Genomic DNA, 23331 nt, shown 5'->3' with positions numbered 1-23331 from the left:
GTTTCACGTACGACTGTCTCGTGTCTGTATTGAGATACACCAGGTCGCAGGTATTGCTCCGACCTGAAACGCAAGCCATCGCCCGCAACTGACTCACTGTGAGGCGTTTGGGTGTGAGCTCAGCTCAAGCATGTCTTCGGTCTATTATCTAAGAACCAAGGTATAGAAGACTGTTCTACGTCTCCCACTTTCAAACGTCTTACTCCCCCAGCATATCCGTAAAACAAGTATGATCGCAGGTTTCGGTCCCCGTCCCCTTAAACGCCTCATCTGGCCCTAGCAACACTCTAGAATGACACGAGCACCTTCTCGACGCTATATTCTGCCGTTGCAGGCGTGCTGAGCTGATAAACTTCTGCTCTGATAAGAAGATGTGCGTGTTCTCGCTGGAATCCAACCCCTTCATTGCGCCGCAACCAAACTCATGTAGATACCCCACACGACACCAGCCAGGGCACCCACCAAGTTCCTCCCCTCAATGCTCTTGATAAACACAAAGTTGATAAAGCTGACCAACGGCCAGAGCTTCAACCCGGCAAGGAAGATGGGCCAGAAGTCTTCCTTGGCCCTGGCGACGACGGACTGCCAGTCGACCTTGCTATAGTCGACGGCGCCGCGCGAGACGAGGAACTTGGCCGAGGCGGACGCGTGGGCGAGGTGCTCCGGGCGCGCCATGGCGGCCTGGATGCTGCCGACGAACATGCTGAAGGCCAGGGTGTTGAGGGCGGCGCCGACGGTCTGGTCGAGGAGGAGCTTGACGACGGTGTTGCGGATGTTGAGCTTGGGCTCGACGAGCTTGTTGTCGCGGGCCTCGCGGTCGAGTTCCTTCTCGTCGTTGGCGGCCGCGGAGGTGATGGCGTCCTTGGTGGGGGAGACGTGGTAGGCTGGGAAGCTCTGCTCGAGGAGATCTTGCCTGTGACACTGTCAGAAAGCGACCCCGGAGTGTGGTCTGTATGAGAAGACTCACCACATGAAGTTCGGCGGTGTGCACACCACCGCGTTCATGATGAACTGGAAGACCGGAACCCAGTCGATGACGAGTTGGCTCTGGTCAGATTAATCAGCACTGAAAACGCAGGCTCAGACGCCCCTGAAGTGACAGCTTCGCATCGCGGCACGATGCGGGTGAGTCCCAATGCGGATTTTCATACATCGGTTCGGTAGGCCGTCAGTGCCTGCGCCAACAGATTTGAGGTGCCGGCGAGGACTGCGGACTGCAGCGTCGCATTCACAATTGGGGGAAGAGCCATGTTCGCAGCGTAAGTGTGCAGTTACTCCGAGGCTGTGAGAGTCGTCTTTCTTGGTGAATGGTTGAAGTTGATAAGAACCGGTGTCGATATGCGGCCGGCCCGGCTCACGTTTCTTGGCTTTTAATGACGTCGTTGATAAGCGTCGAGACACAAGAAGTATGTGAACCCAAAATGCTTGTGAGGCAGTCGTTTTTAAAGAGCAGAGAGCGAGGCAAAGTAGGACAGATTGTGGTCAAAAGGCTCCCGGAGAAAGTCTATGTACTCGCGCCAGCAGGACCAACCACAGGGAAGACGGGATCTAGGACCGGAAGTCGAGCATTTGGCGGGGTGAGGGAGGACAACGTGCCCCGGTTTGTGGAGTTTGGCCGGCCGAAGTTCGGGTTGGCGAATGGGGGGCATGAGCTACGCCCAATTGCGGGGCGATTGTGACAGCTATCCGAGTCAAGCTTACAAACAAACAGCTTGAAGAATAAGCTTGACGTGTCAATCTGCGCCTTTGGTCTACCGCGCGGCTGCCTGTCGGGTGTACGCCATCGTTCAGGGCACTTGCATGACCTTATGGGCACGATATTCAATGCGACCCTGCGATGCAGATCACATAGACCTGCATTGAACGTAGATTTCGGCTTTGAATAGTATTGTTTTTTAAGTACCTGTGTCGCGGCCTGTTCCTGGTCATGACGACCCTCATGCTGCAGGGAATGAGCTCTTGGTCATCCCTCGGCGTGGCCTAAGGCCTTTTCCGACGCGACGAACATCTATGAGAACACCAAACAAACACCTGCGCGCTCAACAAAGTGACGTGTCGCATTATCGTACAGCTCAGCCTGGTATGTCGGGTCGCATCGGCCATAGCCATGCGCCCGCCTCCTGTGGCCGGCAAATCCCTTGCTCTATGTGTCCTCTTTTCATGCTCCCTGGCGCACCTTGACTCCTTTCCATGACACCTTTTTGAAGTGGTCTTTTTGAGTTCCAGATGAACTGCGTGACGTGGATTTAAGGTCTAGACAGGATCCACATAAAGAGCAGCTGAACGATGTATGAGTAGAAAAACAGAAACTGTGTCCTCTGGTTTCGCTTGGCTCGGGAATCGCCAGTCTGCATAGGACCAGCGCCATTCGCCGAGTTCTCGGGAAGCAGAACGTATTTCAAAGAGCGCATCTAAGGGTGTTGTTAGTCCTCATGTGCATCAATAGAGAGCTTGGTTTACGCACCAGGAACAGGGAGTTAGCCAGGAAGGTGTAAATGAACACCGACCACCCGACCCAGCCGCCGGTACCCTGGCCCCCGTTAAAGATCTCCGCCACGGCAACGGTCACAATAATGCCGACAAACTTGTAGCCAGAGTACGCGATCAGATCGTAGAGCTGCGAATCGTTCGAGATGCCCAACAGATAGCAACCCAGCTTGAGACCCAAAATCTCAGCCACCACGATGACAAGGGCCGTTGACGCCGTGTATCCAAGAAGCTCCGGCTGGAACTGTCCGCGGAGACCGGCGATGAGGGTGGACAGGAGGATATATGTCACAACCGCCATGACGGGGATGTACATGTCGGGGCTGTTGATGTCGTCGCGCGGCGGCAGGTACCACCCCTCCTGGCCGCTGGGTCCCACGGACTGCTTGCGCGACCATGGCTTGTGCCTCCAGGGGAAGAGTACGAGGAATAGCTTGTTGATGACATAGGAGTTGGAGACGTTGAAGTAGTGCTTCAGGGCATTTACGTTGACATATCGGTTAAACTAGTAGCGGTCAGTTTTGGGGTCTGTTGCAACGCTCACGAAGCTTCGCAACGTGTACTGTCAATGCCGAGGGCTGAGATTCAACGTACGTTCTGTTCCATGTATTCCTGGCCATGCTTGAAGGCCGTCTGCCCGAATTGTGCGGCAACTTGCGCCGTAGGGTCATTCATGAACTGTCCGTATGCGCCAAAGACGTTTCCGCTTGAGCCACCCTGTTGCTGGTACGGGCTGCCGTAGCTTTGCTGCGATTGCGTTTGGGACACTGGGGGAGGCGGCGAGCGCAGCTGGGGAACGGTCGAGACATGCTGGGGTACGGGGTGGTGCAGAGGAGGCGACTGGCCGTATGTTTGAGGGCGCTGCATGATGGGCTAGCTGCTGGGCAGTCGATGCAATAATCTGCTGGGTGTGCGGGTGAGAACTCGTTCGATTTTCGAGGGAGAGGACCGCGGGTTCGGGCCGAGCAGTTGCGTTGTCGCGGGCTTGCAAGTGGGATGCCTCCCTTTTGGAAGTCGTCTGTGATGGGGGGCGCAGGCAAGGTTGTGGATGGAGCTGCAGCGGTACCTTATGGAAATGTGTTTACTTCAGCGCATGTCATCGGCGTGGGTCCGTCTACGAGCTGTGATATTCGCACCGTCCTGAAAGCGCAGTTCCACGCGTCTGTACAGTGCCAAATGCTTGTCGCGGATTATCCCAACCTCCGATGGCTTATCGATACCTTTGGGGTCCATCAATTGCGAAAGCTATCGGCCGACCCGTTCTTATCGGTCCCCGTCTGCGCCACAGGCCAACTTTCTGGATCGTCTAGGAAGTTCGCCTCCAACTCAGCTTCCCCCTCTCCCTCTACCTGTCGCCAGTCGCCCAATTGCCAGATTACGCCGCGATTCCAGGAACAGAAGTTTGCGAACCATCATGTTGGACACTTTCGAAATCCTGACCACATCGGGTGTGGTCCTTTGGTCAAGGACATATGCGCCGGTCAACCCGTCCGTCATCAACAACTTCATTTCCGATGTGTTCATCGAGGAAAAGGCCGGCGCTGCGTCGAGCCAGTCTGCTGCCAGCAACCCACCGTACAAGCGCGACCAGCACACCCTTCGGTATACCTTCGTCAAGGAACTAGGTGTCATCTTTGTGGTCAGAAATCTTGATGTTCCTGAGCGACAAACGACATGCTGACAGAACCGCGCGCGGGCAGGCCGTCTATAGATCTCTACTTCACCTGTCGTGGATTGACAAGCTGGTCGACAATATCAAGACTATTTTCGTGGATCTATACGGCGAACAACTGACGAAGCCTCACACAACACTGGTAGAGTGTAACAAGTTCGACGGATACTTCGACCAGCAGATGCGCGAGCTGGAAACGACAGGCCCCAAGGGTGACTCCAACATCTCGGACGCCGACTTTGCTAAGGAGGACGAGACACTGTCTGGAAACCTCGGCGATGAGCCTCCACTTCCCTCTGGTCTTCATTACAGGGGTAAGCAACTGGCCTACATACCCCCTTTTCCCGCGGGGCAACACAAAGCTAAATACATACTCTAGGACGTGGTATCAACGGCGCAAACGGCGGCGCTTCCACGAACGAATCGACCCCGATTATTACGCCGAACACGTCCCGACCCTCGACTCCTGGCGTCGTGGTCGGCAAGCCTGGCCCTGCCGCAAAAATGTCCCGTCGTGCCCGCAAGGCGCAAAACCCAGGAGCTGTTGCTGCCTCCTCCGGTGACGAATCCTCTGGCAGAAGGCCCCGGCCAGCGACCCGATCTTCGACGAAGAAAGGCCGCAAGTGGGATGCTGATGGTTTGGCGGATGAGGAAGACGATGTTCAGCTTGACTACTCGGCTGCTCCGAGATCGGCAACTAGTGACTCCGAGGCCGAGGGGACTGCCGCGCGCTCCTCCGCCCTTGAGCAAGTTGACGCTTCGACATGGGGCAACAAGACTTCCAAGGGTCAGTTCATCCTTAAGGACCTCGACGACGAAGTCCACAACATTCTCGCATCCGCGCAGTCCAAGACGGACTCTTCGACCGAAGCTTCGAACGGACTTATCGGCTCCGGACTCAGCACGATCGGAGGCCTGTTCCGCAATGTTGTGGGAGGCAAGACTCTTACGAAGGCCGACCTCGACAAGGCAATGAAGGGCATGGAGGAGCATCTTCTCAAGAAGAATGTCGCGCGCGAGGCCGCAATCCGCCTATGTGAGGGCGTCGAAAAGGAACTACTTGGTGTCAAGACAGGCAGCTTCGAGAGCATTAACACCAAGATCCAGTCCGCAATGGAGGCTTCCCTGACCAAGATGCTCACCCCTACTTCTTCTCTCGACCTGCTCCGCGAGATTGACGCCATCACCGCTCCGCCCGCGACCTCCATGCGAAAGGCTCGGCCCTATGTCATCTCAATTGTTGGCGTCAACGGCGTTGGAAAGTCCACCAACCTGTCGAAGATCTGTTTCTTCCTCCTCCAGAATAAGTACAAGGTCCTCATTGCCGCGGGAGATACGTTCCGTTCTGGCGCCGTCGAGCAACTGGCAGTCCATGTCCGCAACCTGAAGGAGCTCACTTCTCGTGAGGGAGGCCGCGTTGAGCTGTACCAGAAGGGTTACGGCAAGGACGCCGCCACTGTTGCGCGCGATGCTGTCTCTTTTGCAGGCCAAGAAGGTTTCGATGTCGTCCTCATCGATACTGCTGGGCGCAGACACAACGATCAGCGTCTTATGTCTTCTCTGGAGAAGTTTGCCAAATTCGCTCAACCCGATAAGATTCTCATGGTTGGAGAGGTGAGAGCCCTTTGCCACTAAAAATATTTGCAATCGTATAACTGACAATGTGAAAAGGCTTTAGTCGGAACCGACTCCGTAGCGCAAGCGCGCAACTTCAACGCCGCCTTTGGCGCCGTTCGCTCTCTCGATGGATTTATCATCTCCAAGTGCGATACCGTGGGCAACATGGTTGGCACTCTGGTCAGTCTCGTTCACGCAACTAACGTCCCTGTCCTATTTGTCGGCGTTGGTCAGCACTACTCCGACTTGAGGAATTTCTCTGTGAAATGGGCAGTCGAGAAGCTCCTAAGCAGCTCTTGATTCAAGAAGTGGTAATGAGATATAATTTTATACGTCTTTCTAGTACGAATGCAATGAGATCAACACGGTTTCTTCTGGAGGAGACCTAATGATACCCCGAACAACTGAGCCCTCGCGTCTTGCAATGTATGCAATTGTGAAATCCCGCAGTGAGGTCACCAAACATACATGCGCTAACTCTAAACTTGACCCCGGTTATCATCAGTCATATTCGCAAACCAAAATCCCGATCTTCTCGTTGGACGGCAGAGAGCTTTCGCCGTATAGGTATGAAAGATGAAAATAATTGCCGAAAATAGCATCTGATCCGTCCAATGCGTCATTGACTCTCCACACGGGATTTGACGGTTCAAGGCCGTCGCGATATTCACAAAAGTCCTGGGGATTTTCTCTCGGCACAGCGTAGTAATTGCACCCTTGGCCCTCGAAGACGAACTGCTCTTCGGAATCCGACTTCCAAAGTATGGCTCGTTTCTCCGGGTCACACACACCAGCCTTCAAGCGTAACTTGTACTCCACCACCCACAGGTACTGGAACGACCTTTGTGGGCGCCAGATGGCCTCGGAGATTTCCCGACACGCCCGATACTCCATGTTCGTAATTTTGGCGTTGTTCCTGCACTGTCTAATTCCTTCCACACTCCATTATGGATCGAACTCGACCGCAACGTGAGTGACCCCGTTGTATCCAAATTTCGGGGAGTCGAAGGTCGCATTCTGCAAAGTAGAGGAAATACTGCCTACATCCTCGAAACGTCAGAGCACAAAAAGGTTGCGCAGCGGGAGAACCGTCAGGTTGACAGGGCTGCCGTCACCATTTGCCGCAGAGAACGTCACAGGGAAGTCCTTGCAGTCTTCTCTGTGCGTTTGCCAGGTATGAAAGGCTCTAGGGCGGTCGATTTTCTGAATTGAGTCCTGTCTGAGCCGGTCATATCCCTTGTAGATGGCCTTGTACGAGTCTCTACAGGCGGTCCAGAGGCCAAAGTCGGCAGCGTATGTGGATGGGTTGCCAACATTCCACGACGGCTGCGATGAGTTGTCTTTCGATGTCGGTGCGCTAAGTATAAGGGGGAACTCGCTGCGATTCGAATAGTAGCCCGCCTGCTGGACGACAAGATGGTCTCTGAACTTTTCGTCGGAATGTACAGGGTTGAAGATGGTGAAGAAGTGGACGCCATCGTGGCCTGGGCTGATGGGGCGGACGGCGTCGCTCCAGATTTGGTCTTGAAGCTCCTGGGGGAGCTTGGGGAATTGAGGGAATGATTGTGTAGACTTATTAATGCACGCCGAGTGAAACACTTGTATGGTGCTACTCTCGACGGGGTCAAGAACGGGACATGGATATGCAGACTTGAAATGAGAAAGAGGGAAAAAAAACTTGAGAAGTTCAAAAGTTTGTTGGCGACACAAAGGTGTCTACAAATTTCAGAGGACCTGAGCCATAAAGGTGTCCAGCGAGAAACAGAGTGCCCGAGCCAATAGGCTTTCGTAGTACACGATGAGATGATTGCGTCGTCTCTGCTTTTGTGGTCTCTTTGAGTCTTTCCTTAAGTCAAGTGTACAGGAAATTTAGCTCCGCAGACAGAAGAGCGGCTGACAGTCCTCTTCATAAACATTATTCCAGCTGGAGAGCGATACTGTCTTGATTTTGATAGTGCCAAGATTCCCTGAACAGCTCTTGGGCGCCATCTATCTGAATTCCCTACTAACATCCTGCGCAGTGACACCATCATCTGTTAGATCTATGCATGGATATGAGACGTCGAAGAAGCTCGTGGGGTCCGGAGCGCTACTGCAGGTATCCCGGACCGCTACTAGACCGTTGACCCACAGTCGCTTGGCGCCGAACCACCGGACGAACACCGGAGCCGAGCAGCGGCCCGGACCGGAGTGGGGCAACCTAGCGTCCCTTGAAGACCAAGCACGGATGAATACCTTACAGAAGCTACAGGATGCTTTGTCTAGGTAGGTTGGGTGCTACAAAGTGTCCATCACCCGCCTGGTTTGCATGAGGAGTTTTGGCGAGGGTTTACGCCTTTGACGAGGCCCCTTTCTGCCAGTATATTGATCGGCACTTGGCTACCGTGCATAAGGTGCAATACAGAAGCTCAAACATATGAACGGTTCATAAGAAAGTTATGTAATCTCGTATGGATGGTGGGGCCGAACCGTTATGCCTGGCCACCCTCCCGTATCGAATTGCTCTGGCACGCTCCAAGACGACAAATTTAGGACGGCAAGACCACTAGTTTGGAAATGACTTTCGCGGGTCCTCGGCCAATCCGTGAGGCCAACGCTCGCCGCCGGCCGCCCTCTCGGGCTCCGTGAGTTACGGACAGCTTGGTGCCAACACCCAATGACGCGGGAGCAGGGCTCTGGCATGACAGAACAGGGCAAGCTGCGATTTGGGGTCCAAACCCAAGCCCTGCCTCCTCTGCAGTGGAGGTTCGGTTGTCTTGGTCTCCCTTCGATTCTAGGCATCGAGTGTGACGCTCCACGTCGCGATGCAGCGGGATGGACATCACAGCAGACTCCGCCCCCAAAACAGCGCTGCCTTGTCACCGTGCATGCAGGACACAAACAGTGAACATTTCAGGTCGCTGGCCAATGATGCCTCGTGCAGCGACAGGGCATTCTCGGTGGCACACTCGTCTGACAACGGCAGCATCAGCTCCCAATGGCAGAAATATGCGACGGCACGCGTTGATGAAGCAGGCGAAATTCCTCACATAATTCAGGGGACTCTGACTCTGCCGTGTCAACAACAGCGCACCAGGCTCCAGGCTCCAGCATAAGGAAAACATGGAGAACGAAACAGAACTTATGGATTCAGGGGAGAAATGGGCTGGTTCCGTCATGGCCCGCCCAAAATTGCTTGCCTTGGACTGCCCTATGTGCGTTACCGAGAGTCACGGTCTCACTGGAGAGGTAAGGTAGGGAGCGCGACGCTAAACAGCAGCGCTGGGATCACTGGGACCACTGGCAGGGCAGAGGGGACCACCCCCGGCAGGGATCCAGACCATCGGGGCAGTGCTGGCTGGATCCCATTGGCCACTGGCTACACCACCGGACGAGGCTGTCCCCCCTCCCCATGTCTTCAGCTGTTGCTGACATGCATAACCACGCTTCCACTCTCCCCGTTCAAATTGCTCCCGCTGTTCCTCCACCATGCCTTACCTTACTTTGCCATTACTTTCAATCCTCGAACTTCTCTCACCTAGAAACTGCAGTTTTATCTCAGCTTCAGCTAATTCCTGCATCATTACCTCCTCCTAATGGGCTCCCGTTAACTCTCCAATGGCTTGACCTCCATACCTACGACTGCGAAGCCACAACCTCTGCCTCTAGCACCAGAGAAGGCTGCCGAGCAGGACCCTAAAAACGCCCCTCCTTCGCCAATTGACACGCGAACAACCCGATCCTTCGAAACGCAACAACACCAGAGAAAGACCAGAGAAAGAGGGGTGTGCTGTATAGCCGCCGAAGCTAATTCATCATGTGTCTATACGTACGTCTGCCACTCCGTCTGATGTTCCGCACCCTGTTTCGAAGCTCCCGCCCAGACCCTGCCCTCAATCGCACCCTTTCCCAGTGGCTTGGGACTTCGCCAACCTACACTCCTTCAATGCACGAAGTGCAAATTCCAACTGACGACTCTTGCAGCTCCGACGCCGCAAGGCTCCTGGTGACGAAAGGGCGCCCAAGAAGCGCACCTTCACGATGCCCCTCTTCAACAATACCAACAAAGCCTCGGAGGGCGCCCTTAGGAAGATGGTGGGCTTCACAACCTTGCTTGCACCGACAGACAAGGGCTCCCACTTCCGAATGACGCCGCAAACACCCCGAATCAACATTACCAATGTCGATGGTGCTACCGAGCCCTCGTTCTCTTCCGTTGACCCCAAAGACTTCCACACCCCTTCCTCGGAACCTCCCGCATTCGACGGCAGTCTTGCCATCCAGAACCGCCTCAAGAAAGTCTTTGACGACATCCGATCCCGCCGCTCCTCGATATCACGCTCGCCGTTCGTCACTCGCGAGCAATTCGTCGCATTCCTCGATTCTGTGCAGGGCGAAATTGATGCCGACGATGTCCTGCCCGAAGATAAGGAGAGATACACATGGCCCGAGTTCTTCGAGTTTTGGTGGAAGAAGTACGGCCTGGAAGCCACCCGACCGTTGAATCCGGAGGATAAAGACATCAGCCGACCGCTATCGAACTATTTCATCAGCAGCAGCCACAATACTTACCTGGTCGGAAACCAATTAGCTTCCACGAGCGACCCGGAGGCTTACAAAACAGTATGTACTGCTTGGTATTGATGCGAAAGTTGACCATGCTCACATTTAATTCCAGGTGCTCCGCAAAGGCTGCCGATGTATCGAGATTGATGTTTGGAACGGAGACACTCCGATCACGACGGGCCAGGAGCGGAGCCGGTCGCCCAAGCCTGAGCATTCCCGGAACCTTTCTGGCTCATCGTTCCCCAACGTTGCGGCTAGTCTGAAGGAGCATGTCGAAGAGCTGATCGGCAGCGAGCGAAGCGTACACGAGCATAGTCACAGGAGGAATGCCAGTGCAGCCAGCGCAGCCACCGCTAGCAGGTCCTTGGGACCATCCGACAGCACCACTGTTCTTGGCCCGAGTGCCTCGGTTGAATCTCTGAATGAAACTCTGCGACCTACATCACCCACTCCAAGCAAATTTCGCCCACCGTACCCGAAAGATGAGCCCATTGTCACCCATGGTTGGACCTTGACAACTCCGTGTGGGTTCCGGGAAGTTTGCCAGGCTGTCCGCGAGTCCGCATTTGAGACCAATGAACTACCGCTTATTATTAGTCTCGAGGTTCACGCGGATATTGAGCAACAGAATGTCATGGTCAAGATCATGAAGGAAGAATGGGGTGAGATGCTGGTCGACAAGTCGTGCGAAGGCATCGACCCACGCTTCCGTCTTCCTAAACTTGAGGAGATGAAGAGGAAGATCATGATCAAGGTCAAGAAAGCACCTCACAAGATCGAGGTGCCTCCCAGCACTACGGCTTTATCAATGGTTCACGCCAATGATGAGGATGCCTCCAGCTCCGAAGACGAACGCACCAACGCACCGGCGGCAGCTCCGGTCCAACATAACCCCAAATCCGACATCGCCACGGCACTGAGCAACTTGGCGATCTACACGCATAGTGAGCACTTTAAGAGTTTTGAGACACCTGCCGCTAAGAAGCCTGGGCATATCTTCTCGATAAGTGAGAGCAAGATTCTCGAGCTTCACACGACCAAAGCTCGTGAGATGTTCGCTCACAACAAGAACTTCTTCATGCGAGCCTTCCCCAACGGCACCCGCGTTGACAGCTCAAACCCCGACCCCAGCCCATTCTGGCGGAAGGGTGTGCAGATGGTCGCCCTCAACTGGCAGTACCTGGACGAAGGCATGATGCTGAATGAAGGCATGTTCGCAGACGAGCTGGGCTGGGTTCTCAAGCCAGTCGGATACCGCAGCACCGACAAGAACACTGAGACCGAGGTCGACGCGGCGCCCCAGGGTGACCTAGATCTCGTCGTCACAATCATCGCTGGTCAGCATATCTGGGTGCCTAGCTCATCGGACAGCGACAGCAGCCGCAACGGCAAGAACCTACGCCCTTTTGTCAAATGTGAACTACATGTCGAGATTGGGGCAGTCAACGGCAAGGCAGCCGATGAAGACGATTTCAAACTGAAGACCAGTTCGAAGAAGACGGACCATCCTGAGTGGGAAGGCGGAGCGCGACTGAAGTTCCCGAAGGTCTCGAGAGTGGTGCAGGAGCTCAGTTTCGTCAGGTAAGGTTTTCTTGATTTAGTCACTTTCACTTTCTCTTCACCGCCACGTCGTCGTCACACCCACTCTTCACGATACACGACCCGACGAGAGTCTCAGTCGCGCGGCTCCGCGCCTATCCTTCCGCAGGTGCAGCGTGTCCGACCGTCAGGTGGTGTGCTCTTGCGGATGGTGTACCCTCTGAGATACGATGAACACAGACCTGATGGTCTGATCCATCCTCGGACGAGATGCAGTGGCCCGTCGTGCTCGCGTCAAAAACACACAAAGGTGGAGGATGCCGTGCGACCGCAGTTGCCGAGCCTCTTTTCCTGCGTCGTGTCACCACGACCGTCAAGTTCCCGTCACGAGCCGCCAGCCGCCAATACTCGCTCGCCAAGGAAGCGTCAAGCAGCTGTGGCGGCCCGTGTTGACAGGTCGGGCCGCTGCACACCGCACCGTTGACGGCATGACACATGTTCATGACATTTGACATCCGACGAGATCCGTCTTTCTTTGCATTCGTATTCGAGGTGTGAAAAAGTTTTCTTGCTGACCTTGGTTCCCAATCGCAGATTCAAGATCGAGAACGATCCACTCCTCGGCGGCGACGAATTGCTGTCATGGGCGTGTATCCGGCTTGACCGTCTTCAACCTGGGTACCGCTTCATCAAGCTCATGGATACCAAGGGCCGCCCGATTGAAGGCGGTAAGCTCCTTGTCAGGATCGACAAGGACGTGCGATGAGCAAAACAACAAGAGCTCCCTTCTTCATGATTTGCAATAAAGCCCGTCCTCGGCTCATATTTTTGTCAGCAATCATGAGTGCAGTGTCTCAGAAGTTGGCAGGTCTGAGATCCGATCAGATGAGCCCATCTCGCAGCAGAGCAACTTCCTTTTCAGGAGACGAAAAGGTCATGGGGGACGTTTCTTCCGTCTCATCTCGGCTCCTCTTCTTTTCCTTGGTCTACTTTTTATTTTTATTTTTTTTATTCGATACCTAGGACACAGCAAAAAATCTTGAGGCATGGGCGTTTGTGGGGGCGTTTTGTTTCTGGACGATACCTGTTTACCGACAACCCTAGACCTTTTCTTTTGGTGTCTGACACCATCCTTGTTAATCGCATTTCCTGATGGGGGCCAGGAACTCGTTTCTTCTTTCTGTTTTTCCTCCATCCCTTTTGTGAGACTTACCTGGTACATGGGGGTCTCGGGGATTATTTCTGAGTCTACATCTTTTCTTTTACTCTGAATATGGCATGACGCTTAGCGAGCGAGATTGACAGGCAGATGGCCTCATTATACCTTTTTCTTTTTATCCCTTCCCCTTTAATCATGTTTTGGATGGACCAGGGGTACTGGCGGGACGAGACAGAGACGCTTCAGATGGAATCATGGAAAACATCGTTTGGGGGCCGGTGGCTTGCTGGAGAAGGAACTGAAGATGGGGTCCGGGAAGAGACAGAAACATCATGGCTGCAAAGGAACAACAGGACACATCAACGACGAGGCGGAGGGCGTTTGAAACAGAAATTGCCGACTCGTACGTAGAAGAACGAACAAACAAACCTTCCAAAGGGAGCAATTGCTTTCCCTGTTGACAAAGGTGCAAGAATCATCTCGTCTTCTTCTGTCGTGACTTTCTGCTTTGTTTCTGTTATCACGCAGTCCCCCGTTCAATACGAAGACAGAGAAAGGAAGAAATGGTCGCAATGCCTGTCTACGATCAGCTTCACCCGAGATCGGGTTTTGAGTCTCGTGAACTTGTGAAACGTGACCGATGTTGGGGCCCGGGTCGGGCAGATATGTGTGGACGTCACCGCCACGTCGTCCATCGGTGTCTTCGCCGAGCGCCAGCGGGCGAATGGTTGGAATTTTCGGGTTGTTTTCCCCAACAGTCCTCGGTTTTGGGATAATATGTGTGGATGTGTGATGTGACTGACTCACCTCAACACAGCGATAGGACGACAATACAAGAGTTAGGGAAGCGGATACTGGCGGGTTTCGGATGAGCGGATCGCGCCGCGGTGTCAACTGACATGTCGCGACCGCCGACATTTTGTTGACGTCGTCATCGTCTTGTCGCCCTCCCTCCACCAATCCGAGTCTCTGCCCGCAGCTCTGCCTCCCTATCTCTGTGGTCGACGGCCTTTGTCGTTGTTGATCTGTCATCATGAACAGTACCATCCAGAATGATTGAGTCACCCGGCCACGTCGCACCTTAGGCAGACATGCTTCTTGTTTGTGTGACGTCGGAAACCGCAGCCCGGACTGCCGGTCAAGGGTCCTCAACAGACGGGACGGGATCGCCGCCATACCAACTTCTTATCCGAGGCAATGCTTGTGCACACTCTCAACTTCCAGCCTGACGGATGCCGCTCAGCCGCCGTGGGGCCAATACCACTCGGGGTTCTCATGTGCCTCGTCGGCTTGGATCCTGGATCGCCGAACCATACCCGCTTTCGAAGTTCCCTGATCCCCGTGCCAGCGTGCACTGTCTTCCATAGAGGTCGTTCGAAAAGGCATCATTCTAGATTGTTTCTGGCAGCCTTGGTTTGGTTACTTATCCAACCCCGTTCTTCTGCGACAGCAGGGCGATCTTGGAATCCACAGGTTCACCACACGATATTGCTGCAGCCCTGTCCGGTTGTTACAGCTTGGCAACCGAGCCTGCATGATTTACACGGCGTGCTTTTCGCTACACACCTAACCCGGTGGCACGAGCTGGTGGTAGACAGGTTCTGCACGTAAGCAAGGATGTCCCTTCCGCGGGCGAACGACGCTGGAAGGGAGAATGTCGATCACTCAGAATCGAGCCCCATATCCGGCGCGCGTGGGTGTGTAGCGGAAGATAGACGACGCCCCATGGCCGTTGGCTGCGAGACTAGCATCAGAGAAAAAGGAACGCGAGCAAGGTTTGCCAATGAGACGGCCTGTCGGGTCCTGCCTGTGAGACAAACCAGAAGAAACAATAGGCTCGGATGTAATGATAATGCCGTGTTGAAGTCTAACTTGCGCGGCCCGACTTGGAGGAATTGGTCAGTTATCACGAAAACTTGATCTCCCAACAGGGCGGCTAGTCCGATCGTGGAGGAGGCTCCGGTCGTGAGTGTTTGTCAAATCATGTTGTAGATCATTGAGCAAGTCCCAACCATGCCCTCCCAGACAAAACTTTCCTGAGAGCATTGCGACATGGTGTAACCAAAGGAAGCCCATAATAGAGAGGCTTCTTTTAGAAATAGAACAGAATCACCAGGGTCCCTATCGAACACCCCCCAAAGGTCGCCAAAATAAAGTTGACAGGTAACATGCTGCGGGATTGAGACAGGTGAAAAGGGTGGTTACTTCGCGACGCGGAAGCTAGGGCGGTGTAACAAGCCATTCCAATCCTTCGTGTGGTGCCTGTCCTGCAGCCAGCAGCCACAGGGAATGGGGTTCCTGGCTTGGTTGTGTTTCCAAGGCCGAGGGCAAACGACAAGGACCCTGAGTGAGACCTGCGTTTGTTTTTGCACTCTCCAAGGGTCGTTTGGGGGGGTCGTCATCGAGATTTGAATTCCCGATGGAAACATTTCTGGCCGAGATCGTCCACGTTGAAGGCGGTCAAAATGTAGCAACCCGCCGTCGTTTCTCAGTCGTGCCATGTGGTACCGGGTGACCAAAATTTCGATAGAGCGTTCCGGCAGTCTGGTTGACTAGCCGGGATGCTTGTCACTGGCGAGGAGGTAACCGAGATTTTGGTGCCAAACATGGAGATGATCAGGAGAATGAGGGAAGGATCGATCGTGGATCTTGCGGCGCTCCCAAGGTCCCTAGCCCCCAACTTAGACAGAACCGAGCCCCAGGCCCAGGGAGTGCGCACACCAATGGGTCCCGCTGACGAGCATAAGGGGCTGAAGTTTGCTCGGGGAATATTATCGTGGAGCTTTGGTCGAGGGCGTGCGCTGGTGACGCGTTCAAGCTGGCAAACGCCAGGGAGGCTCTGATTGAAGCGGACTGGCTTCATGTCGCTGGCATTGCCGTTTGGAGACTAACCAAGTCCACATGTTCTCGAAGCACCACGTCTTAGCGGATACCTGCATACAAGTGAATGCAAGTATCCTCACCGCAAAGGAACGACTGTTATGGCCAGGGAACTCTGACAAGGCCAAATGCTGCGAACGGTATGCTTGATTCCGCTCTGGATACTCATCTTCTTGTGTTCTTACCCGGCTAGACAGGTGACAAGCACGTAACCGAGAAAAGCTCACTGGCTTTGGCGGAAGGGTCCTGGTGGCGGTTGACTCACATCCGATGGAATTGACGCTCTCTATTCGGGAGCTCGGCGTTTGAGGTGAGGCAAAATACCTTGGGCATCGAGAATGTGCCGCTGAGGTGGTTTCTCGGTGAGGCTCCTAGCCCAGGGTTCCTTGAGGACGATTTCCAAAACAGAGCTGAACTCAACCAATTGGCTACTTTGGAGGTAACTTGCTTGAGCAAAGTGGTCTCGCAGCCTTGGAAATCTGGTGGATATGACATGTCATTTTCCCGTACGCAACCAACGAAATTGGCAGTGGCAGCCGGTGCGGATGGTAAAAAGCCCAGATTTCGACAAAAACACACTGATCTCGCATCTCGGTTATGGAGTGACAGATCATATCCGTCAGATTGCATGCTTCACATGCACGCGCTATACGTACATATGCTTGACCACATTCAATGGTCAATGGGCTGGCTTCACACCCTCATCTGATCTGGCGATGCAGACCGCGTGTCGCAAATCGTCGGGTGCCTCGATGAACGCAGAATGGTGTTGGTTCTGTCCCGCGGTTGGCGGTGTTGTGTGGTGCGGTGTAGTGTGTAAGCCCAGTGTGTGTCCGTTGGTGTTTGGTAAAAAATGACAGCGATGGAATTCTGTCGAGGGTGATTGACACATCATTTTGCCTAGCTAGGCACATGAAACCAAGCAGGGTGAAACCTGAGATTATCCAATGGCAATCTGGGCCCAACATGAAGCAAAACCAAATGCCATCATGGGCGCCGTAAGGCGTGGAAGTCTTGGAATCTAGACCTAGCCGCAAGACTGTCGGTGAGTGTTGTCAAAGCCTCAAATTGTGGCGCCGTCTGCTGCCGTGGCAGGGGTCGTGGACGGATGTACAAGGCTCCCTTTGAGAACGCACAAAGCCGCGACTTCATCGACCGTCAACCAACGAGGTGTTAAAGCATCTGCATTGGTGGCCTTTGCACAACCTGGACCAGCGGCATGTTTCGCGCCATCACGTCTGTTGGCCAGCTGGATATACGGAGCAACAGTCGGCATTGAAGCCGGGGCTCCCGGAAAACCGTAAGATCTCGAGACGTCGGTCAGCGTTGTCGGTGTGTCATTGGCATTGAATGCGTTGGAAGAAAAAGCACCTTGACAGCGTCGCATCGTGATCCGACATTGGCACAGGTGTCAACCGCGTGGACCTCGACGAACCGGGAAGGTCGCGATGCACACAGCCACCGATGTCTGGTTTCCCCCAATCTGGTCCCCCCGTCGACAAAGATAGATTACGCCTGCGCAACGTCGATCCCGGGTTGTGGCAGCGGATACGGTACGGCGTCAAGTCGAACGCGGGCGGAAAACCCGTGTGACCATCCTTGGACCAACACGCCGGGATGATGGACAAGGCTCGTCGCCCGTCTGCACCGCTCGGTGAGCGGTGACAAACAGCAGGCAGGGATGCGGCTGGGATTCAGAGCGTAGACTGTTTCGATTGTCGACGTCCATGTGCGGGCAAGTGGCCTCATGCCTCCCTCAGCCAGGTCATCTCGGCGTCGGGCAGAATATCCAACCGTGAGCCCTCCCTTTAGACCTCGAGTTGACGTCAATGGCATTATTCCGAACATTGACGACGTGCTCTCGTTGCCGATTCCGAGGGTGGACAAGAAAGATGTGGGCAGCCCATCAGCATGGTGCGTTACCCTCAACCCGAGGACCTCGTTGCTGCTGCTGCTGCTCCCCCAACTGCCCCTTCGATTGTTGCAGAATGGTACGCTAAGGAGCCTTTGCTGAGGGTGAAGAAAAAGAAAGCATGGGGCAGGGAATCGCCGTGGAGCAGGGCAGTGGTGGAAAAGAAGAAAACATGTAAGGAGCTTGGTGGAGCCTTTTTGGGGTTGACCAAACGCGAACTTGGACCTTTTGGAAAAAGAAAGAACGGCGGATTGTCATTTGGAAACTAAAGGGCAGCGTTGGGACGTGTATGTTTGCGGCGCACACCCAGACCGCCATGGAGCAACCCATTCCCAGCCGAGTGGGACGTACGGATCGTGGATCCTTTCGTATCTGAGTTGTGAATGGGAGCATCTTTGGGAGTCGATGTACCGTGTCTTAGGTTGTCTGTGGACGGCAGAACTGGAGATGGGCGATCCAAACTGCAGCTGGTGACTGGGGCCTTCAAGATGCGATGCAGGCGCAAGGACCCATGAGAAAAGAAGTGTAAGGTATCCATACCCGTACCTTCCTCCTCCTGACCCGATTGAGGGTGGGGGGAACTTCCTACAGAACAAGAAGAAGAAGCATGGAGGGTAGGTACTGCGTAGATACTCCGAAGGTACCTGCCTCATGCTCCCCTCTTCGCGTGCCTTCCTTTTGATGGTTGTTCATTCTCTTTCTCTCTCGCCCCCGGTCTGCTAGGCGGCATCGGGTAAGATGCTTCCTTCTCGGGGCATCGTCATCCCCTCGTAAGTGAGCTGAGTTGCGTCAGGACTGCTCTAGCTCAGCCCAAATGCCTGGCAGCCGGTTTCCCCGTTCGTTCAACAGTTCCAAGGCACCTGGATCGGAAAGGCTGGCTGAAGTGTCAGCTTCAGCTTGAACCCCCCAAGGGCTTGCTCATATTCAGTTTTCAGGCGGGCTAAGTAAGGTGCCTACCGGCCGACGACGACAATGGGGCCGTCGAACTCCCAAAGGGGGCGCAGGGGATCTGACGAGGACACGCCGTTTTTCGGAGAAGTGACAAAAAGGAAGGGCATCGATCAACGCGACACAATTGGATGCGGAAATGCAAATGCACTTGGGGAGTGGATAAGGGATCGGGGAATGTTACGTAGAGCAGGGGGGGGCATGAAGAACAACGGCATGGTCGTGAGCATCCAACTGCGTTCGTACCAAGTAAGGTACTTGGCGGCATGGCAGCCATGACACCGAGCAGCAAGGTATCCGCATGCACAATCGGATTCGTAGAGGGCCTTCAGCGATTGCACGATTGAGATGCAGCGCAAGCCAGGTATCCGTACCTAAGGTAAGGTAAGGTAAGGCGAGATGAGATCTCCATCCCGGCGCAAGGGCGGGTCGCAGATGCGGGTGAGGTGAGGTGCATTCCAAGACACCACTGACGGACGACGAAGGAAGACCGCGGCGGCCCTAGGAAGTGCCGTGGTGATCCCGCAAATGGAGGCATCCGTAGGGCAAGGTAGCTTCGGACTGACAGCCCCGAGAGCGTGTGTGATATGACGAGCAACAAGCCCGGCCGGCGGGAGGATCAGGAGGGCAACTGACTGAATGAGTGATGGGTGTGAAGTGTGTGAAGTGTGTAGTGTGCACGCGGCGCTTCCAAGCCACCAATCGGGCTGCGGCCGGGCCAGAATCACGAATCACGGTAAAAAAAAAAAAAAAAGGGCAGGAGCAACTGGGGAACGCCAGCCGCGATTTCCCCCCCTTCCATTTCCTCCCTCCTCCCTCCGGGCCCCCGGAAGCCGCCACTCAGCTCCTCCCCCCAGTGCCGCGGTCCAATAGGGTATCCCGAACTTCGACGACGGGGCCGGGCGCTGCTTTTTTGATTTTCCCAAACGAAACTCTGTCCGGCATGTTTGCGACTGCTCATAAAAACCAAAAAGAACTACTTGCACTTGCAAAGGCAGAAAAAAAAAAAGACCCCCATGAACCGACTCCCTGAGAAAAGAATACCCAAACGCCCCCTTTCATTCCAAAACCCCCAAGCATGACGAGAGGAAAAACAACATGTTAAATGAAAGGACGAGGGGAAAAAAAGAGGGCTCTTTTTCATTCTGTGTCTCTCCCGTCCCACGTTTGATTTGAGAAGCTAGTTACTTCATACGTAGTAGCAGGGCCAAACAGAGTTTGATACTGCCTCCCAGCATCAGCGCAGCGCGGAAACTCGCCTGGTCCATCCGGACAGAACTGAGAGCTGCCAAACAGGCATATCCCTCGCAAGCACACTGCAGACCTTACCTTACTCGATCGTCATATGTCGCCTCTTATTGGATCGTCCTTTTTTATCAACCTTACGGTTCTCACTGCGTGGTGCCCCAATCAACACACAAAGTACCCCAATTATAGACGGTATCAGTATGTACCAGTAGAGCCGCGCACCCCTCCATTACGTGCAGTCCGATCTAGCAACGTGCCAAACCAGAGATTCCACAAACTTTGTTCGACCCTCGTTGGTAACCTGCGCTGCGACCTCACGAACTGGAAACTGACGCAGTGTTCTTCTTAAACAGACTAGAACACATTCATGGTACCATAAAAAAAGGACATACTGCCGTTCACGCGCCCATGCAGAAAGCAACACTAAAGAGTGATTTACATGCTTAACGTTGCGAACGATTCGTAAGTACGCATTCGCATGTGGCGTTCGCCTCGTATTTTTGTGTGCGTGTGTAATTCTGCCTCTGCACCCCCTCACATGCTGGGTACTTGCAAATACCGTGCAAGTATTGCACTTTCCCGTCCATGTTTCGTCATAACTGCCGATGCCGTGACCTCTCCATGTAAAGAAACCAGAAAAGAAGAAAATTTGGGACCCAAGGGACGAGGTGGCATCGCGAGAGACATCACCAATCCCGAGAGAAGGGTGGGCAGTGTTGAGCCTCCTCCTCCCCCCATCACCACTATCGTCATCGCCATCATCATCGTCAGTTGTTCCAGCTTCTGCGGGGCTTTCAAAGTCACAGCTCGTTCTCTGCAGGGTTCATTGGACATCGGGTGTATGCAGAACCAGCACCGGATGTATCCCGTAACATTGCACAATACATTGCGGCATGGTACGGTTACCAATGATACCTCTGATTCATTCTTCTTCTACGTCTCCTTCTCCATCGATACGTGCGTACCAGAGATATGGATGGGGGCCCTTGGAGAGTGACCAAAAAAAAACCCTTCCGCGTGCCCATTGAAATGGAAAACCACCAGTGACCACACAACCCGCCTGCCGCAAAGTCGCAGCTAAAAAGGAAATCCCCGGGCGAATCCTGGGGCAGATCGAACAGAGCTCTGGAACATCCACTCGTCTGGGTTATTCTTCTGCTCGCTTCCCCCCTCGACCCCTGCCCTGCGCTAGCCTTTCGATCGACTGCGCGCCGGGGCCCAATGAGCGTGGCGGGGGGACATGCGATTGCGTTGGGGAGGGGTGAGTCCTAGGAGATGTACCCAGATTGGGTGCGTGTGGTTTAGGTGTGCTGTTGTTTGGGTGGATGAGCACCTCAGTACCTCAGGGCGCGTAGTATTTTGTCGCCGTAAGGTAGGTACAGATAGATTGGAGAGCAGAAAAGAACCCCTCCTCCAATTCACAACGTTGCTTTGCTCTGTTTCCTCTCCCGCTGGCCCCCTCTCGTGTTCGTCTGCTGCTCTCTCTTTTGTTTTCCTTAATCCCGCTATTTCTCCCAAACGGAGGGGGCCCCGGGGCACCGAAAAACAACGACGGGCACCAACAAAGGAAACACTGAACCCGGAAGCCCGCCGCCGCGCAGTTGCAACGTGCCTCAACCACAGCCGGACCTCGTCAAAAATGCCGTGTCCCGTCTTCCAGACTCGGGCGGCTTTTGGCTTTTTGGCTTGGTTCGGTCTTGTCTCACCTCGACAGGAAAAAACGAACAAAAAAAAATTACAAAGTGCCATCTCACACATTCACGCATGTCCCGGGTCCTTCTTCCTAAATGTAAGTACAATGCAAAAAGCAGGATGAACGCCTGGGTCCCGCCACAAGCCACAGAGACACAGAGAGAGCGAGAGAAACACAGCCAGACAGGCGGAGAGACATACAGACTCAAGACAAGAGAGACAGACAAGGACTCTGGCAGATAGACAGCTGCATGTATGTAATGCAAATGTACACACAAGCAACTTTGCGTCCTGCAGTCTGCGGCCTTGTGTACCACTGCTGCTGCTGCTGCTGCTACTCTCTCGCACAGCACACATCAACGCTCGTTCCCGAATGAACGACAATTCTTCAGCCATCGCCATGGATGGGGCCCTGGTTCCACCCCACCTTGTCCCCCCCTCGAACAGAGTGATCCAGGATCCCATCCCAATCCCCCATCGTCCAACATCCTTGCCCATGCCTATCCTGGGCCCCAACCTGGGTTCGCGCCACCAGTGACCATCGTTCATCGCTGGGACCTGCTGCTGGTCTGCTGCTGCTGCTGCTGGCTGCCCATTGACACACGCCTCCAAGGTCTCTGCTAGTCCCGCACCAGAAAATGTGATGTGTGCCAGACGCAATGTACCGGGCCTATGCTAGGCTAGGTATGTTTCTTTTCGTGCTTGCTTGCTTGCTTGCTGCTCTGCTGGGCCGTTCGTTCGCCGCTCCTCTCCCGCTGCTGCTGGCCTTCCGCGCGCCGGTTGCTCGCCGATTTACCTATTATCAGATGGCACCGCTCATATTTTCTTCTTTGCACTAGCAGACGCAGAGCAGGGACATGGAACACCCGCTCCCGCCTTGCGCCTTGAAGCTGCCTTCTCTCACCTCTCGCTCGCTCATACCACAAGCCTACCTGGTCCTTGCCAGTTTCGTCGGCCCAGAAAGGCCCAGTGCTTTGTCCTTTTTCTCGTGCGAGTCCAAAGAAACGGCAAACTATAAGTATCGACTGGCGCCGCCTTGGGTTTGGACATTATTCAGATCACCATCATCGGCCATCAACAGCTTGAGGACATTGCTTGAAGCACTTCACCTCACTCACCCACACACTCACTCGATATCTCCAAAACCGACACACAAGCACTAGAGCTCCCCGGGTTTTATCAACACCAACTCGACAACTGCCTTTGCATATTCACATCCATATACACGCCTGCACACGCACACACACACACAAAACCAACCACACAAACCATACAATATGACTTGCTCATCGCAATGCCAGGTCGACAAGGCCTCTCTCAGAAACCAACAACAGCCGTCATCTCCCACAAGCGGACCTAAACAGGTGAGCGAGCCCCCCTCCTGCCCCTCGCGGCGGCAACCACCACTACAGAGCCAGAACTAACTCTCTTTGAAGCATCTTCTCCCAGGCATTCGCTGCCCTACGTGCCATGCCTCAGGTAAAGAGGTGTGGGTACTACCCGGAAAAGAGTGCGGCTACTGCGGCACGCCCTGCGGCTAAGCCAGCTCATGTGAGTTGCTCCCACGTCATTGAGATCTGTGGCGGTGAGGCTGACCTTTAGCAAGCCCCAAATTCCCCCGATAAGGAGTCA

At 54.3% G+C, this 23331-nt stretch overlaps 5 protein-coding genes across 5 annotated transcripts; 3 read left to right on the top strand and 2 right to left on the bottom strand.

The window, feature by feature from the left end:
* Positions 1-402: 402 nt before the first annotated feature.
* On the bottom strand, positions 403-3354 carry GCG54_00009167 (Protein transport protein yif1; the record flags this gene model as incomplete). The annotated part of the gene is made up of 7 exons (XM_045409116.1): positions 403-913; positions 968-1047; positions 1152-1214; positions 2177-2231; positions 2269-2411; positions 2465-2992; positions 3082-3354. The coding sequence occupies 7 exons, from the start codon at positions 3352-3354 to the stop codon at positions 403-405; spliced, it is 1653 nt and encodes a 550-aa protein (XP_045256361.1).
* A 547-nt stretch (positions 3355-3901) lies between these two features.
* Positions 3902-6076, top strand: GCG54_00009166 (Signal recognition particle receptor subunit alpha-like; the record flags this gene model as incomplete). The annotated part of the gene is made up of 4 exons (XM_045409115.1): positions 3902-4126; positions 4188-4473; positions 4539-5773; positions 5831-6076. 4 exons carry the CDS (start codon positions 3902-3904, stop codon positions 6074-6076), a joined length of 1992 nt encoding a protein of 663 aa, XP_045256360.1.
* Positions 6077-6832: 756 nt separating this feature from the next.
* GCG54_00009165 (uncharacterized protein) lies at positions 6833-7519 on the bottom strand (the record flags this gene model as incomplete). The annotated part of the gene is made up of 2 exons (XM_045409114.1): positions 6833-7318; positions 7511-7519. The coding sequence occupies 2 exons, from the start codon at positions 7517-7519 to the stop codon at positions 6833-6835; spliced, it is 495 nt and encodes a 164-aa protein (XP_045256359.1).
* A 2053-nt stretch (positions 7520-9572) lies between these two features.
* Positions 9573-12626, top strand: GCG54_00009164 (1-phosphatidylinositol 4 5-bisphosphate phosphodiesterase 1; the record flags this gene model as incomplete). The annotated part of the gene is made up of 4 exons (XM_045409113.1): positions 9573-9584; positions 9740-10378; positions 10434-11902; positions 12455-12626. 4 exons carry the CDS (start codon positions 9573-9575, stop codon positions 12624-12626), a joined length of 2292 nt encoding a protein of 763 aa, XP_045256358.1.
* Positions 12627-22976: 10350 nt separating this feature from the next.
* GCG54_00009163 (uncharacterized protein) lies at positions 22977-23240 on the top strand (the record flags this gene model as incomplete). Its single annotated transcript, XM_045409112.1, has 2 exons — positions 22977-23063; positions 23136-23240. The coding sequence occupies 2 exons, from the start codon at positions 22977-22979 to the stop codon at positions 23238-23240; spliced, it is 192 nt and encodes a 63-aa protein (XP_045256357.1).
* Positions 23241-23331: the final 91 nt, after the last annotated feature.

The sequence above is a fragment of the Colletotrichum gloeosporioides genome (genome assembly GCF_011800055.1).
Source record: "Colletotrichum gloeosporioides strain Lc1 chromosome Unknown consensus_117, whole genome shotgun sequence".
Lineage (NCBI taxonomy): Eukaryota > Fungi > Ascomycota > Sordariomycetes > Glomerellales > Glomerellaceae > Colletotrichum > Colletotrichum gloeosporioides.
Note: the sequence above shows the minus strand (reverse complement) of the source record. Positions and strands in the feature narration are given on the sequence as shown.